The sequence below is a fragment of the Pyrus communis genome, chromosome 8, assembly GCF_041283825.1.
Source record: "Pyrus communis isolate YQ-2024b chromosome 8, ASM4128382v1, whole genome shotgun sequence".
Lineage (NCBI taxonomy): Eukaryota > Viridiplantae > Streptophyta > Magnoliopsida > Rosales > Rosaceae > Pyrus > Pyrus communis.
Window position 1 is genome coordinate 23218037 of NC_142572.1, and position 18016 is coordinate 23236052.

Sequence of the window (18016 nt, forward strand, 5' to 3'; positions counted from 1 at the left end):
CCATTTAGTCACGTGCCTGTTAGTGCTAAATTATCCATTTAGTAACACAACCATCCACTTATCCTCTTGATCATGCTTATCATAGATTGCTGTTTGAACAATTCTGCATGGCTCCATTTTTGCGATATTCAGTAACATTTTTATGGACAATTCTTACATGTTAGTGCTGTACACAACGTTTCAAAATCTTCAAATAAAACACGTAAAATATTATAGTAACTAATCAATCATTGTTGGACCATTTTTTCATTAAAAATTACATTTTAAAATAATTATATCAAAAAAGTCAGTTTCCTTCTTCATACTGCTATATATAGATGAATAAGTACATAATATGATACATATGCTGCAGTTACGTGAATCTCAATAAAAATCTAGCTAGGGAATTTAAACCCGATCAAATTAAGAAATAGTGCATTGCACCAACTTTATAAACCACGACTATTCTCAAAATAACATAAACAATCAATTCGGGTTTCCTCGAACCAAATCAAATCGGCTTCCACGAATAGTGCTGTATTATAAAAGTTAAATCTTCAAGTTATTCATGTTTAGTGCAAATCTAGAGCACGGTATATCAAATTAGGAACGCAATAAAAAAGAGAGAAATAAAGAAATTGATAAATGAAAAGAAGAATAAATCTTATCTATTTTATAGCGTATAACAGGAGGAATTGGAGCAAGATATTTAGAACCGAAACTAACTGAGCAGTAGCAGCATGAAATTTGGCAATTAGTTATCGTGCTACGATATTTTCAAGTGGCCTTCTACCATAGTAGTAGAGAGAAGTGTTATCATTGCACCACGACATTGTGCTGTAATATTTGTTATTTTTGCTTGAAATTTGGGAAATAATAATTGGTTTCGTATTTTTTCTCTGATCTAAATTAATAAAACATGGAACGTTATCTCTCTAGGTTAATTATAATTGAGCTTGAAAGCCTTACACGTAGAGAGAAAGAGCAAAACGTGTGAGGGACTCAAACGTGTGACCAAAGCCACAAAACTAATTGAGTCGGTGGTGTATGCCTATAACAGCCAACTGGGTGTCGTCCACATCTCTCTCTCTCTCTCTCTCTCTCTCTCTCTCTCTCTCTCTCTCTCTGCATATATATATATATAAACACAGCCAACTTTCTCCGTATCCTCTTCCTTTTTAAACCGGTTCGACTCTCCTGCGATTTTAGAGAGATAACAAGTTAGCAGCTCCATTTCAACATCTTCCGTCGATCGATATATATATATATATATATATATATATATATATTATACTATTTGATTCACATAATCATGTCTAAGATGAGGAAAACCCTACGAACCAAGTTGAGATCTGCGTTTTCCAAGCCAAGTGAGTTCCGATTTCTATATTTCTATGCATGTTAATTTCCCTAATTTATGATTACTAGTTGATTAATTTTACATTTAAAAAAATTAATATGTGTTTTGAAGAATCGATAGGTATTGCTTGTTAATTGATGGGTAATTTAATTTCAGGGAGCAAAAAGGACAATCTCGGTGGGAATAGCTTCTCCAGCAAGTTAAACGTGAACGAAGAATACTTGGAAGTTTTTAGAACAAAATCGTACGTAGAAATGTGGGATAGGGTTCACGGACAGCTGCCGAGCACTAGTCTTTCTTCGTCTAGCTCGTCGCTTCCGCCTAATTTGTTTTTGGACCGCTCCGAATATTTGCTAGAACCGCGGCAAGAAACCCTTAAAAACATCGTCGGCAAGGAGGGCATAAATCTCCACCACCTTCTCACCGACTACTTCGAAGCCAGCTTAGATGCCTGCCACATTTGTGACGTGCTCCTCCGTAGCATGCACCAAACCCGGGCAGAAAACCGACACACGAAGAAGCTCGTACTAAAACTCAGCCAAAGGGTACGCATACTTAATAATGATAATATCGACATTACTCATGACGACCAATGCCTGGCAATTTTCGGGGAGCTTGGCACATTTGCCCTAGCTAAAAATCCGTTGTCGATAATCAGCCCTGGGCAGTTCCGTGACATTCATGATAGCTACGCGGCGTTGTTCAATAGGCTCACTTTAAAGCACAAAAAGGTGCGCAGGGCCGCACAGCGTAACAGAATATGCAAAAAGGTTGGAGGGGTGGGTCTGGTGTTGTCGCACACCGCGCTTTTGATCGCGTTTCTTGTGTTTGCAATCCACAGCATGATTGGAATCGTGGTGGCGCCGGCGCTCATGGCCTGCTCATTGGGTTTGTGCGTGAGAAAAATGGACTCTGCGGCCGAGTGGTTGAAGGCTAGGTTTCCCGAGAGCCACGGGAAGCAACTTGACATCGCGGCGCAAGGGGTTTATATTTTGATCAACGACTTCGATACAATGAGTCGGATGGTGAGACGTTTGCACAATGAAGTGGAGCACCGGAAAGTGGTGGCCGGAATATGTGTTAGAAGTGTGAGGAGTATTATTACTACTAGTAATGGTGGATCAGCTTCAAACTTTGACATATTTAAGAAGGTGGTGAGGGAATTTCATGCGAGTGAGGCTAGCTTTTTGGAGCAGCTAGAGGAGCTTGAAGAACATATTTACTTGTGCTTGCTCACCATAAACAGGTCGAGAAGGCTTGTGATACAAGAAATATTGGCAAGCACCTAATTAGGTGCTAATTAGTGACATCGTAATCGGTCATTAAGCTGGTAATCATACATCATGATTGATGTGAAGTGGTATGGGATGTTACGCAAAAAAAAGATGCAGATATATATGGTGACAATCAATGATATGTTGCGTGACATATATAGCTTGGCCGTGAGCTACAAGTCCAAATAATTTGGATGAAGTAGTTATCCATGCAATTGCTTCATCAACCAAGTTTTCTTCTTCATGTGGATCAACATCAGGTTAAGGGATTATTCATTACTTCGATCTGTAATTGCTACTTATGTGTGTGTGGTTTCACTGCCAGTGTTTCCATTCTTTTATTCTTTATTCTTTGGTCTGTAACTTTATCAATGGGTATTCTATTTGTACGTATAATCAATAAAATTACTTCATTTATTTATAAAATCATTCTGTTTTACTTTAAAAATATTTGGATCATGACTAGTAAAACTGTAAAAGCTTCTATATCTTGAGTCGGTGACATAAGTCTGTAATAAAACAACCATGTTTTTGTTCATAAATCTCAAGTACAGTTGAGTTTGCATCTATTAGTGGTGCATATGTCGTTAATACCAAGTATACAAAACCAATTTCATTGCTGAACTACCCTGTCAATCAAAGAAGTAGTCATGGATCTACTTAAGGGCTTGTTTGAAAGTATTTTAATTTGTAAATGCTGAAAGTTCTTTTGGTGAAAATATTGTTGAAAGTTGAAACCAATCCTTAGTAAAAATGCAAGTGAATCTTGAAAAAACACTTAGAGTGCTTTCTACAAGAAGCATGTAATTGTTGCTTCTTACATGAAACACTCCAAATACTTTTAAAACCTAAAAATATTTCCATTAGAAACTTTTTCAAATATTTTAAAAGTACTTTTCAAACGAGCTTTGAGCATTTCCAAATGAGATGTCAAATTTTAAACATCAGAATGATAGTTGATAACTTACGTGGCAATTTGACATGTAGTACAACATTTTGCTCCACCCGATATGTTAAATAATAATGTCATTTAATAAAAATTTTATCTTTTTGTGGAGTCCAATGATTAAGGCAACCAATCAAATATTTCAAAAATATAACAACATTTATTATATATTATATTAATCTATTAAAAAATCATTTAATGAATTTAACATCTGCTGTCAAATTTGATAGCAAAAAGGCTTTGCCTTCAAATGATTTAGTGCCACGTAAGAAATTGAAGGTTCGGTTGGAAAGAGTTGGCTACCATTTTTTACTGTTGTATTTTTACATGGTAATTTTGATATCTCTTTTGAAGATGCCCATAATTTTATGTGACTAAGTAGTATTTTTTAACGTAGCATTATTTTTCATTGTCGTACTCTGAAAACGAGATTCTCATTGTCATCTTCTCCTTGTCCGATGTCCATAGAGAATGCCAAAAGGCCTTCAATACGAGGCCCAGTTTTTTTCTAAAAAGCTCAACAACGTCAAATGACAAAAGCAAAGATAACCTAATTTTCGTCATAAATGACAACTAGCATCCCATCACAAGGATAAAAGTGTTTCACGATAATAACTTTTATGACACAAAGTAACAAAGTCGTGATAACTTTATATATATGTCATACAAGTCAATTTCATATACATTTCAAGCGATTTGGCAATAATATAATGCATTATAGAGATAAATTATACATTGTATTATGTTATTAATATAAAACGTCATAATAATTTTATATCCGGATCATACAAGTCAATTTCATATACATTTCAGGCCAAAGCTCAGACAGTTTAATAATCAGGCTAATAAAGTACAACTTGAAAGATAGGGCATTTCCAAGAAAATTTAACAATTATTGTAACAATTCATATTACAATCGACACAAAAAAAAAAAAAAAATCATATTACAAGAATATATGATTATTATAATTTTTGTAGTAAAAGGCATATATTTCTACATGTTTGAAGCTGCATCTTTGACGGCGCTTCTTATTGAAACGGTACAACACAGATGTTGTTTTGGGATCGAGCACTATACTTTCTGGGTATAAAAAATGACAATATATAACCACGTAATTTGATAAGCCCAAAAAATGTGGCGGGCTGCCTCTTAAAAATAACGTAAGCACGCCTCTGCCGTTGATTAACCCAGAACCGTGAAAGCAGCCACTTGAATTCATTAAACCAACAACACCGGATTATTTATGAAAACTGTACTTCGCTGGCGAACGTTTGGCCAAATCCCCAGTTGGCGGGAACAATGTTGTTAAACAGTTGAGTTTCGCCGTCGGTTGTGGTGAGTCTGAACGACAGAGATTGGCCGTTGAGGTAGGCGTTGGACTGCCAGTTTGCTCCCCAATTCCTGGACATTACAATCCAGCCAGTGTTGGATCCTTTAATGTAAGCAGATTGGATAGATCCGGCTCCTCCGACATTGGTGATCAGCACAAGCTCAAAGTAGTTTCTCCCATTTATTGTGAATCTCACACCGCCCCTCTTCTTGCATGGTACCCTGCACACACACGATCCAAATCCCATAAATATATGTAGTACACTACGCAAAGGGTTCAATACAAAAATTCTTTGTGCAGGAGAAGATGAACGCGTTGAAGTTGTCGAATATCTACGTGTCGATAACATGTCGATAGGTTGTCGTTGACATTGTATCGGTATGGTCAATAACATGTTTGATACATAATGTTAGCTACAATAATATTAACACCATATCGATAACATATCAACCTTGGATTAGAAATTAATGATCGAATTCGAACTAATTCAACGATTAAAGTTTAGTTTTCGGGCTAATTAAAGTTACCTTTGGAACAAGACAGGGATGATGCCACCCCTGTAAATCCCGATCTTTTCCCAGGCAGGCTGAGCCATGTCGAAATGCTGAAGGGGTGGGTTGCACCATCCTCCATTGTCGTTTGGAAGATCTAAATTGGGAGGACAAAAGTTTGTTGCAGTAATTGTCACGGACCTTCCTTTTACGCACCATCTAGAATCTGTTTTGAAGTCGCATATGATCTTGTAGCATTGTCCACATGAAGCTCCGTCGTTAAACAGGGCGGTACTTAAAGCCGCCGTCCTAGTCCCGTACCTGGTGGAATACAGGTTGCCATATCCACAAGCTCCCCCTGCAGTGCATAAAAACCCGTAACATGTTAGAATTAGGACAGGTCAAGGGTTCGGTTAATCATAATAATATATTAGTAAGGAAAGCACTTCCGCATAAACGCAGAAGAAAAACAACTACGTACGTACCCATAGTTCCAGAGGCATCACTGCCTCCATAGAATGTGGCATGACCTCTACTCCAGGCAGATGCTGTGAATGCAGTGACATATGTCGAGAGACTACATACTCCAAGAAAGATTGCTAATGGAAAAATGAGCTTCGCCATTGTTGAGAGAGAGAGAGAGAGAGAGAGAGAGAGATAGTAGAGGGGGGAGAGAGAGAGAGGGGGGCGGATTGGTATTTGGGAGTGTATTTACATTAATCGGGAATTTCCAAAGTATAAATAAGAGAGCAGATCGACTCGGTGATGCCCATGCAACCACCTCACATGGAATCTCTGCAGCCGGATTGAATGTATATGATTAATTTGGTGTATTAATTAAGTTATTAATTAAATAATAAATTGAATTATCCATCTCTCTGTCTCTCTGCAAAGTCTGAATTGTTCAGCAATTATTTCCACGTTCTCTCTCGCTCCCACCTCCACTCCACATGCTCTTGGCCAACAGAAAAGCCGGGAATAATCAAAATGCAGAAATCCAAGTTGCAGGTTGTTGCTATTTGAAGATAAAATGGGCAAATATTTAATGTGTTTTTGTATGATTGGAACTTATATATTTCAGGGTCGTATCGTAGTACACAACTTTACATGCTACTTCCTTGAGGCTTGACCTTATATGATATGGCATCGTTCTTCTTTCTTGCATTACACATGACCCCTTTTTCACATTACACACTACACTTTCCTTAGTTGTATATTCCTAAGAAGAATATTTTAATATAATAGATTGTATATGCCCTTTTTACACGAAACCATCAACTATATCCTTCATTTAATATAATAGATTGTATATTCCTAAATTATTTTATCGCAACTTCTTTCTTCAATCTTCTATGTGCGATGATCGTTAAGATTCCTTCACTAACTAATAAGACAATTGTGTTGTAAAAAATAACTTATAAACTTCTTTTTTTATATTTGGCCTATGAAGAAAAGAAAAATTCCTGAATTCGTCACGCAGATATAACCACGTTGCTTTGTTTAAAGAAAAAAAAAACAAATGAATTTGAAATTTTGGGAATGAAGTTTTGGTATTGATCGTACAAGTATTTTCATGACAGTTGCCACGTGAATCGTAATGCAGCACCGTCGAGCATTTTTGAGAGAGAGAGAGTCCATCGACTCGTAATATAGTTTATTAAGCACCGCTACTGAGATACGCTACTGAGATCTAGAAGGCTCCCATACAATAGAATATAAGAAATAATTTGACAATATCACATGAAGTCCCCAAAACCAAATTAAGTTCTGAGACCCATTTGCTTGTTTGACAAATAAAAACTCAGAAAAAAAAAGGAGGAGGAAAAACCATAAAGTTTCCTGGCGCAATCTCAGGACGTTTTACGTAAAGCAAACGACATTGTATACCTTAAATAAATCAGAAGGTCGTTTGAGTGTGATGGTTAGGAGTTGTTCAAGTTGTTCAGTTGTTGCTTAAATGATTCAAAGTCAGCTGCTCAAATCTTGCACATGATAGTACACGCCATTAAGGAAACTGTGATCCTATATTCACACTGTACGCTTCTGTGTTTTTTTCCATTTTGTCTGAAAAGTAATTTTCATTAATCCGAAAGAAGGTTACATGTCAACATATATGAAGGCAAAATAATCTTGATACATTGGGGAAAAACAAATACATAAAATTTCAGCCCAATTAAATAAGCAGAAGCTAAAACCTCCCTAATCTATGACCTTAGAAAGTTGCGTCAGCCGCCGTCACCACTATGAAAGTCTTGTCAACAGCTACTTGACACAGATACTAGAGAAAATGATTGAGTGGTGAAATCGACCAAGACTTTGCATCACAAAAGTACCAAACCCGCAACCAAAAGCACACCACATCCAGATTTTTTCACCAAAAACCCAGAACCAAGAGATAGTGACCAGATCCAAATCTCATCTACTAATCCCTGCAAATATATACAAACACAATAACACATGGATAGAAGGTGAGGCTAAAGGGGTATGCAAAATACCCTTAGTTTGGCCGCAGCAAAACACTTGGCCTCAAGGGACATCCGGCATGCCGGTTGGGGTAGGGAAAATAAAGGAGGGAAATAAATCTAGAAATCATATATGGCCTAGAGTGCGCATATCAGAACATAAGACGGGTTAGGGATGGATTATGTGGAAGGGAGACAAGGTGAAAAAGTAAGGGAAAATGCAGTTTTGGATTTGGAAAGAAACAGCCAAAGGAGAGGGAGGGAAGAAGAGAAGGGACATGAAGCCCAAAAGTGAGATAAACTCGTGGGAAAATTTGAGACAGGGCTCAAAGAAATAGAGATAAAACTCAGGGAAGTTGAAAAAAAGAGAAGGGGAACAGGAGAAGGAGGAAAAGAGGATGGCAAGGAGATTGGACAAGGGTAGCCACCGGCAGGCTAGGGCTGGCGGCAAGAGTGTGTGCAAACTTGGGAAACTAGAGAGAACTTGTTTTTGACTTTTAGAGAGTTGATAGGTTTTGTGAAGGTTTTTACACTTCTGATTACGTAATTGAAATTAGATCAGTCGTGAATCAAAAGAATATGTGGTTGTTTAAGTACATGTAAACTCTATTATTCTGGGGTTTTTTAGTTGTTATATTCTTAGTCAAAGTTACAATGACCAATATTTAACATCTAAAAGCTCGTTTGCAAGTACTTTTAAAATGACTGAAATCGCTTTTATTGAAAATGTAATTAAAATCAATCCTTACTTAAAATGCAAGTGCATCATGAAAAAGCACTTAAAAGTGCTTCTTGCAAGAAGCACATAAGTAGTGCTTATTGTAAGAACTATTTCAAGTGCTTTTGAAACCCAAAAACATTTTATCTAAAAGCACTTTCATTCATTTTAAAAACACTTCCAAACGAGCTTAAATCATCGGACTATAGGATAAAGGATAATAACTAGTTGTAATGTGATAAACGCGAAACACGCTCTTTGGTGTATTTCGCAATTCGTGATTTGGAATTGGGGGCTAGCATGCATCAAAGGGAAGATTTGAGATTTTAAAATGTAGGAATAAGTATTTAACATAACAACTGATAACAGTTACAATTCGAGGTTAATACCGGGTGTCTAAATGAAAAGGAGGAACTACCTGTCTAGAATCATGAACCACTTAAGGAACAGTTCGCATTAAAAATCGTCGTCGTCGTCGTCCTCTGCAATATGGTTGGCAAGCTCTTGCTCCTGTTGTTGCCTCTCTCTCCTCTCAGCACTCTCTTTCTCCTTGTGTGGATTTGGAGGAAACCGCAGGGCCCGAACTGCTTCGTTGTGCATGTTGAGACAAAAGGCAATCCTGGAGTTGAAAGCAGCCTGAGGCTCATTAGTAGAGTAAATGTCTCCAGTTTCCTTGGACACCATCCACCCATTTGCATGATCTAACGAGGCCTCAATGGCGCCGTCGCGGATAGCCTTGGCCACGATGCTCTCAGCATCCGCAATTGGGTTTCCTGAAACCAATCTTAACTTCTCGGCAACATCAGCAAGCGAGATGCGCGAATAAGAGATGCTGATATTCCGCAATCCGGTCCTGATGACATTATGTCGCAGCCGAACAATTAAATTGTGGGTTTGATCCGTACCGAAAGTGCCAGCAAACTTTGATGCAACATTTCTGAATAGTTCTAAATCACCGATTCGAACAGCCTGACAATGCCAACAATTTGAAAAAGAAAAGGAGATAACATTTATCAGTTGATATTTAAGCAAGTAGTCAGACATCATTTAGGCAAGACGATTAACAGTCATGAGAATGTAGACTCACATTTGTAAGTTCAAAGTATGGCCTCAAAGCTTTTTCCATTCCTTTCTGCATAAAGATGATCCTCTCTGGTATTTCCCCAAGCAGCAGGCGAACCAAGACAGCCCATTTGTTACATTGAATTCGGAAACCTTGGGCTGCAAGAGGGGCTTTACGAGCAGCCTGCAAGAGAGACTCTTTTGCATCTGTATATTCCAATTGTATTGTCCGAATCTTTCCAAGGTAGAAGAGATAACGGCAAAACTGCATATAAAACAATTGTCTTAGAAATTCGCAATTTAGACACTTCAAACACGATGTCCAATTCTGGTAAAGAACGTTGACAAGCATTGATGGACACCATTAGGCACATATCACCAGAAAGCTGGTGAAGTGTACGACTCGAATATTGAGTCTTGAAAAGGTTTAAGAAAAAAAAACCCATGAGAAATGTAAACAAAGTTTCAGGGGGGGAAACAAAGCTCAAAATGCAGTTGCAAGTTCTTAAGGAATGCAAAGCTCCAACAGGGAAAAAATGGATAACTCCCGAGACTCTAGATTTATAAAACTGGACTCTAGTTATATAATCTGGAAAGAGATTACTGTACCTGTTGGTTTGAATGTGCTTCAAATCGTGGTGCCTTAGACCTTAGCTTCTCTGCCTGGTCATACAGGTTATAATGGAGATAGTTTCGAAGCAACAGGTTGAGAAGTGTTTCCTGCATAACATAACCATATAGTTTTAAGTTCTAACGTCCCAAATACAAAACAAACTGTAATTCCCTTGGACACTCACCTGACCCAACTCATCATGACGCAATGTGGCAATGCGATGCAGCGCAAGGAGGTTGCTAAAAAACAGATGCAATGAAATTAGAGCAGATACTACAATCCGACAGAGCAACCAGTGTCCTCAGGGTTCCTTTCATGTATTAAATGTGTACAAGCATGCATAAGAACATATGTAGCGAGAGGTTAAACGTAAAAGTTGCAAACAAAAGAGACATATTGGGTCAATTAACAGCTTACCCCCGAATTTCAGCAAGATTTCCGGTCAGCTCATAGCAAAACGAGTAATAAAAGTACAATCTGGATGCTAGTACATCGACGGTTCTTCTATTGAAACTCTTAATTCGAGCAATACTAGCTGAGGAACACGCTTTCGCCTGAAAGAATGACGCATGGAAAAGAAAAGAAAGTTTTCAAAATTGGGACAACTCAACACAGACAATGGAGAAATCAATCCAATAAGAATAGCAGAGTTATCGAATCAACCTCATCGAATCTTTTCTGATCAATCAGAAAAAGAATCACAAGCAAGTAACAGTAGATTTCGAGCTCGGGCAACGCGTGCTTTGCCGGAGCTTGAACAGCAGAAGCTGCAGCATCATTGTCAACTTCCATGTCATGATTATCATTCTGCACAGTACAAATTCAAACACAATAATTTGCACGAATTCAAACAAGAACATTGACTGAAATTAATGTAACAGTAAATAAACATTGTTCGATTATTCAAACACCTTAAGGTGGGCAGACAAATGCTGGTGTGCTTCAGAACCGGGAAGAAGAGCGAAATCGAGAAATGCAGAGAGCACGGCGGCTGTGAGCTTGCGGCGGAGCGCAACCGTGAGGCGGACGGCGCGGGATATTCTGCGGACCTCTTTGGTGGAGGAAGCGGCCTCAATAAACGACGCCGCCTCCTTCAAATCTACGTTGTTAGGAAAAGCCCCAAATTTCAGAATTAGATATGCAACTGATGAGGAAACGAAAACCCTAGAAGTTGGAAGAAATCTGAGACAGAGATTTTGAAGCTTACGCTGCAGAGTGGAAGCTGAATCCGAATGGAAAGAGGGTTTGGATTGGGATTGGGATTCGTCGTCTTTCATCTGCACGTCTTGAGTACTCATCTCTTCGTTCTCATTCAATAACACCTACCTACCAGAATTTTTGCAGCACCTGCTTTTTCTCTTGGTTGCAGGCAGTTTATAGGATTTTAAAAGAGTTTACAAATTCTGTGGCATTTATCAATATTTAAAAAAAAAAAAACTAATGAAAATGTTTTGAAAACTTTGAGTTTTAATGATAAGGATAAAATAAAAGGTAAAGTAAATAGTATCAAGTTTGATTTTTTAGTGTAAAAATGTGGTTTTTCGTTAAAGTGAACAATACTGTGGGCTTTTCGTTAAAACTCTCTATTTTAAATCAATCAAAGTAGAATTTATGAGTATTAACTATTTAATAAAGATTTTAAAATTTTATAAAACTTCATAGAAATCTGCATGTATTTATTCAAGATTTTGAAGTAATTTATAAAAATTTAATTATATTATATTTGGATGAAGAAATTTAAGATTACTAAATAGTTTTAAAATGATGGAAATTGAAATACCGAGATTTTATTTCTAGAATTTGTGAATTTCCGTGTTTGGAACAAATGAATTGAATACGAAATTTTTTATTATTAAACTCTCAATCATAGAAATTAAGAAATGACACTTATATACATTGAATTTAAACTTAGAAATTGGAGATCATAAATTCCAAGCTTTTTTTCCACGCGAAAATTCTAAATTTTTATGTTTATGAATTCAAATAAGGGAATTGATACACGTTAATTTATAAATTTTGACTTTGATCCAAATGCTAAGTTATTTCTCTCATCCAAACATAGGGTTAGAATTTGATCTTAAAGTATTTAAAGTGAAGGATTTGATGGAATTTATAGTGTTTTTTTTTTTTTTAAGGTTTTAAGGAATCAGCCCATTTTGAATGAATTCACCTAAAATACAAATAAAGTCTATAAAACTCCTTTAAATTTTTTGAATTTATAACCTTTTAAAACTCTTTTTGCAAGTTTTATTTCTCTTCAAGTCAAATTTCAGTCATCAGGTGAGAGGAACCAAAATATCGCCATTAAAAATTGAAGAAACAAAATAGGAAAAAAAAAATGTTATTGCTACTATAAAATTTTCATTGTTCACTTCAAATTTTTATACTTAGAAAGAAAAATACATTTATATTACACTTTTGAAAATAATTCTTTATACAAATTTTTATTCTGATACAATGATATTTTACTCAAATTCTAGGAGAAGAATATTAAACTACGTCGCAATTGAGGTAATCCCAAAACCTTTCACTTAGTAACTAAGAGAAATATCATTAGATACAGGGATGCGCGCAGGCTGGGTTGATTCGGTTTTGGGTTCAAAACACGATCCAACCTATGTTCCAAACCACAATCGCGATTTAGCCTGCACACGTTACCAAATGAATTTTTGTATGCTACGGTCAGAGAGTTTTGTAGCACAGGCAATATATTTAGTCAAAAACTCGAAAAACCAATTAAGCTGAATAATTCATAAAATATGAGAAAATATTAAATTTAAAGAAATCTTCTACATGTGAATTAAGGAAAATATTACAATACCTGGTGAGGCGAGGTTATCATACCATTTATTGAGGCCCCAAACCATACGTTTTGTATACAAACCGGTACCCAAACCCGCACCCAACAAATCTTCACAGTTAAAAATACACTCATCATCTTAAAAGCACCACAAACATGCATTATACTGTTCTTGCAAAGCCAAAAAATGAAAGAGGAGGAAGAGGAGGGGAGGGGAGATAATTCTGACACAAAAAACTTTGGCAACATTAAAATAAAAGAATACGCTTATCAATCCAGATGGAAAATTACAACTGTTCAAACATCTCACCTAAAATCTACACGACAAAACGGAGGGATTCCCTCATGGAACTCTAAACTAAATCTACAGGGATCATGCCGTACAGTTAACATTAGAAGTCTGCCATACCACGGATAATAATAAACGACACGGAAAATACGGAAACTTGTAAACATAGATGTTTGATAAGATAAGGCGTCCATTACTTGACACTGGCCATTTTTTGTATGATGTTCCAATGACGCTCGTATCGCACATCAAGCAGCTGCCTGGATCGGCCCATTTGACCTATAGCCACGTCCCCTTCCACGAAACCCTCCCCTCCCACGGCCACGACCTGCACACCAATATTGTATTGAGAACCAACGCATAAACAATTTTCGGTTGGCTGCATCAGGGCTGCCCATGGAAGTCAATCAAGCAAAAGAATCCGGGCATGCACACATTATTCTCGTGTGGCTATATACAAGGGGAAAAAAGGAGATATACATACCACGGCCACCTTGAGCAGGTGCTTCTTCAATGTATCCTCCATCTTGCTGAGCATCGTACTGGGGACCATTGTACCCTCCTCTTCCACGGCCTCGGAAACCACGTCCTCTCCCACGGCCCCTACCCCTAAAGTTGCCCTGACTCTGGTCGTAACCTCCATCGTCATATTCAGTTGAGACAAAGCCATTCCCTACAATTATTATCAAAACAATTTAACCATTAAAACACTTCAAATGCCTGTTTTAAATCGAAAACTAGCTACCATTCAGGATATAATACTGTCCACCAATCAAGACACCTAAAACCATCACAACATTCTTGAATCACAATTACTCAAATCATTTTAGAACGTATCTATATTAAGGTATACAGGGTTGAAATTGGTAAAGGAAACCATTAAAGTGCCAGCAGAATTAATTGGAGAAAATTATAGAAAAAGGCAAGTAAAAGTGTGGAAACATTCTAACAGGCTACCTCTGAACCTTCCCCTTCCTCTGCCACGTCCACGTCCACGACCATTTGTTGTGCCCTCTGCAGAGAACAGAAATGTTCAACAAAATGTAGAGTAATACTAGAGGAGGAGGGGGGAGGGAAGAAGACAATTGCTAATTAAATGAATGTGGTTAGTAAAATGGTAGTACCTCCTTCATAATCAATCTCCGTTGATGCCTTCACAAGCTCAGCAGGTAAAGGGGGCTGATACCTGATGGTAGCAGTAGTTCACAAATGTTAATATGAACAACGGAAAAGGAACAACGGAACATAATTAGTACCAGAGTTTCATTTTCGACATGAAAGCAAGCAACTTATACTTGCAGACCGTAACAACATATACAACTATTCTCCTAGAATTTCTTAGCCTAATTTGTAAAGAAGGTTCTTACATATCTTAATGTGTGACTCAGCAATCCATAATGCTAATAACCAATGTAAATTGTTTATACATGTATTAGATACACAATTTATAAATAACCAGAGTTATAGGAGATCCTCCACTCCTTTGAGTAATATGGTTCCATATATTGTCAGGAAGAGATTCTACATACGCTAAGACAACTTGACTACACCCTCAGGTTATATTTCAAACAAGAAAAAGGTAACTAGTAGAAACTCACCCGATGGAGGATTGATTTATTTCCTTCTTTGAGAGAGTTATCACAATCATTGACACATGCCTTGTTGTCTCCAGACTGTGACAAAAACAGGACAACACGAGGTATAAAGTCACCAATAACAGACAAGGCCAAAAAAATAGTACCCCTCATGAGGTACTGCAACAAATCAGAGGTGTTCAAAATACGGTTTAAAGTTTAAACTAGGCTTACGTATCAAGGCCTTCCTCAAGAGGTTCATAGATATCAGTTATGTCTGTGGAACCAATTGTAGTGTTCTGATGAAGACCAACAATTCTTCTCTGAAACAACAGTAATAAGAATATCTTGTCAGCCTAATCCAAGAACGGAAACAAACATCTCACAAACAATATATAACGATTCAGAACAAGACACATAACCTTGATTAACTCCACAATCGTTACAGTCTTGTTGATGGCTCTTCCCATGGCCTTGAACACAACTTCATCCGATCCTTTTTCCTGCAAGGATGCGGCACAAGCGGATAAAGAAAACCTAAGGTATTGTAATAACTAATATAGGTCTAAAATAACCTAAATTACATCCGAAGTCTCTTGGATAAGCAAAATCTAAGGTGCTGTATCAAGTAATATAGGTTTATCAAAACCTAACATAAATCCGAAATCTCTATTCAATCTTTATTCATTCATCCCTACGCATTCTCCAACTTCCATACGCATTATATACTACCATATAATCGCATACGAGCAGAAAATCAACAGCAGCAGGTAAACACACAAGATTAACATCATGGTTTGAATTTGTTTCATCATAATACACAACAAAATTTCATTATTTTCAATTTTATTTTTTCAATTCTATGCATCCGAAAGCAGAAATTAAACACAAAAAATGGAAGAAAAAAAATAGAGGAGAGGGAGAGAGAGACCTGAAGCAGGGTCATGGCGTAGGTGATGTAGTTGCGCATCCTGCCCTGACTGGTAATCCTAATCTCGTTCTCATCGATAGGCGTCTCCACTCTCGGCTTCTCCACTCTCTGGTAACGATCCATCTCTTCCGCCCTACAATTTTTTAAAAGCACAGAATTAATCATCTCCAAAAAAACCAAAAGAAAATTTAAATTAAACAATCACGCTATACAAATTCCAGGACAAACAAAACAAAACCAGGTCCCAAACGCACAGCTCAACACAAACAACAAAATCAAAAAATTTCTCCGGAAAACAGATTCTCGGAAACCAAACAGAAGCTAAGGAGGCGGAACATGCAGAATCGAGAGGGGAGAGAAGGAAACGGAGGGTTGGATCTGGACGGAGAGAGGAAGGGGAACATACCGGTGGTGGTGGTGGTGATTCAAAAAAGGATAAGTAAGCGCTCCACACAAAAATAAAGCCCTCTTCTACGGCTTCGTTTTTCTTTTACGCCCTAATCCGCAGCGCGGGGTTGCCTCTTGGTTTATATAGTCTCCACGAAACTACCCTAACCACGATCTTCACTTCCTTCCCCGTCTATGTCTCCAATCAGTTGCTACTTCCTCAAGGGGTTTGTAGAGCCCGGCCCATATACGGTGTTGAGCCTCTCATAATTTTCAAATATCAATGAATAAAAAACACACTTTACAATGTCGTATTTTTATGATTTCGTCTTTCTCTTTAAACTTTCAATTTGATTTTAAACCTCTATTTTTTTTTTCATTTCTTCTAAGTTTTCCATGTTAAATATTCTGTAAAATTGATGGTTATTTTCTTCCATTTTATACAATAGAATTGCATATGTGTAACTTTAATTATTTTCTTAATTGTTTCTCATAACTCGATTATTATATTTTCCAAGTATTTATCAGAGTTTCAAGTATTAATTTTTTTACCTTGTAGATATGGTATTTTGTTGACGTATATAACCCTAAAAATTAGTCATGTTCGTTACGCAAACAGAAATTTTGAACATTTGTGACAATTAATTGGTCGTTACATTGGCCCTACTTGTAAGTTTAGAGAGACTTGTCACTTAGTCTATTTGGTATTGCTTTTTTTTTTTTTACTAAAAACTGCTTCACTTTAAAGTTAAGCAGTAAAAAAGAGTTTGGTAAAAGTAAAATATTCTGCTTATTTTAAAAGCAACAGACTCCAGACAACAACTTTTAAAAGCAACATGTAAAATGCTTTAAAAAGCTGTTTTAATAAAAAGCATAGTTGGGTCTTTTAAAAGCTGCTTTTTTTTTACTAAAATATTCCTTCCCCGTCTATGTCTCCAATCCGTTACTACTTCCCCTCGCCCAATCTTACCTTTTGGGCCTGCTGAGCACGAATAAAAGCCTTAGGGGGCGTTTGTTGCGCCGGACTATCTCGGACTGGATTAGCTTAAAGGACTAAGCTGGACTGGTTTAGACTAGACTAAACTGGACTAACTTAGTGAAGCGTTTGGTGCAGTATTGGACTAAGAAGCTGGATAATAACAAATTCTAATATTATTTTATTTAATATATAAATTATTAATATTTTATTATGATCTTATCTTTTTCTCTATCTTTTCCTACCATTTCCGTCCCACTCTTTTCCTCTTCTCTCATCGTCCCACCCTCTCCCTCTTTTTTTCCTCTCAGACCTCTCAATTCATGTCTCTTTCTCATTCCTGGTCAAACTCCTTATTGATTCCATTCTCTATTTCTCTGTCCTCCCTCCCTCTCTAGCTATGCGTTGTTCGAACGGAACCTCACGGCTCCAATTTTCCCTACGAGTTGCAGGTTTCCCGATGTGTTTTTTGGCCAACCCTAAATTGGATGAAGTTAGCACCGCCAAAAAATTCATCACCATCCCTGGACCGAGATCTTAGCTTTGCATGCTCGAATTTGTCATGGATTTGAAGAAGCCCAAACAGGCCGAGACTTCTAGGCCATTTTTCCGGCCACATTCGACCACATTTTGGCCTCGATTCAAGTAAAATCGTAATTTTGTCACTCCTAGCTTCAATTTGGTATATTTTATATGAAAGTTGGTTGTGAAATGGATCTGAAAGAGAGTCGGGAAGTTAATGATTGATCTAGGTGACCGGCGATGACGAGGAGTCTGTCGGGAGTGGTCATTGAGCATGACAAGGACGAGAAATAGAGGATAG

General features: G+C 37.3%; 4 protein-coding genes and 1 long non-coding RNA gene across 6 annotated transcripts; 1 reads left to right on the forward strand and 4 right to left on the reverse strand.

Annotated features, from left to right (window-relative positions):
• Positions 1-1178: 1178 nt before the first annotated feature.
• LOC137717790 (transmembrane protein (DUF677)) lies at positions 1179-2778 on the forward strand. Its single transcript, XM_068457278.2, has 2 exons — positions 1179-1349; positions 1496-2778. Exons 1-2 carry the CDS (start codon positions 1292-1294, stop codon positions 2626-2628), a joined length of 1191 nt encoding a protein of 396 aa, XP_068313379.1. The 5' UTR covers positions 1179-1291; the 3' UTR covers positions 2629-2778.
• Positions 2779-4514: 1736 nt separating this feature from the next.
• On the reverse strand, positions 4515-6190 carry LOC137717920 (expansin-A11-like). The gene is made up of 3 exons (XM_088699142.1): positions 5867-6190; positions 5418-5739; positions 4515-5111 (listed from the first exon to the last, which is right to left on the reverse strand). The coding sequence occupies exons 1-3, from the start codon at positions 6003-6005 to the stop codon at positions 4802-4804; spliced, it is 771 nt and encodes a 256-aa protein (XP_088555268.1). The 5' UTR covers positions 6006-6190; the 3' UTR covers positions 4515-4801.
• A 1196-nt stretch (positions 6191-7386) lies between these two features.
• LOC137717848 (putative 26S proteasome non-ATPase regulatory subunit 3) lies at positions 7387-11621 on the reverse strand. Of its 2 annotated transcripts, XM_088699084.1 has the most exons (9): positions 11444-11621; positions 11148-11335; positions 10900-11043; positions 10654-10790; positions 10421-10475; positions 10233-10343; positions 9649-9888; positions 8980-9530; positions 7387-7810 (listed from the first exon to the last, which is right to left on the reverse strand). In XM_088699084.1, exons 1-8 carry the CDS (start codon positions 11532-11534, stop codon positions 9018-9020), a joined length of 1479 nt encoding a protein of 492 aa, XP_088555210.1. In that variant the 5' UTR covers positions 11535-11621; the 3' UTR covers positions 7387-7810; positions 8980-9017. The 2 variants fall into 2 exon arrangements, with proteins under 2 accessions (XP_088555210.1, XP_068313436.1); XM_068457335.2 differs by lacking the exon at positions 7387-7810 and having other exon boundaries at positions 8863-9530.
• A 1002-nt stretch (positions 11622-12623) lies between these two features.
• LOC148695387 (uncharacterized) lies at positions 12624-13158 on the reverse strand. The gene is made up of 2 exons (XR_015965629.1): positions 13058-13158; positions 12624-12881 (listed from the first exon to the last, which is right to left on the reverse strand). It is a non-coding gene; the product is annotated as an uncharacterized LOC148695387 (long non-coding RNA).
• Positions 13159-13258: 100 nt separating this feature from the next.
• On the reverse strand, positions 13259-16506 carry LOC137717408 (uncharacterized). The gene is made up of 9 exons (XM_068456772.2): positions 16237-16506; positions 15831-15963; positions 15322-15402; positions 15134-15222; positions 14924-14998; positions 14450-14511; positions 14283-14339; positions 13810-13998; positions 13259-13653 (listed from the first exon to the last, which is right to left on the reverse strand). Exons 2-9 carry the CDS (start codon positions 15951-15953, stop codon positions 13574-13576), a joined length of 756 nt encoding a protein of 251 aa, XP_068312873.2. The 5' UTR covers positions 15954-15963; positions 16237-16506; the 3' UTR covers positions 13259-13573.
• Positions 16507-18016: the final 1510 nt, after the last annotated feature.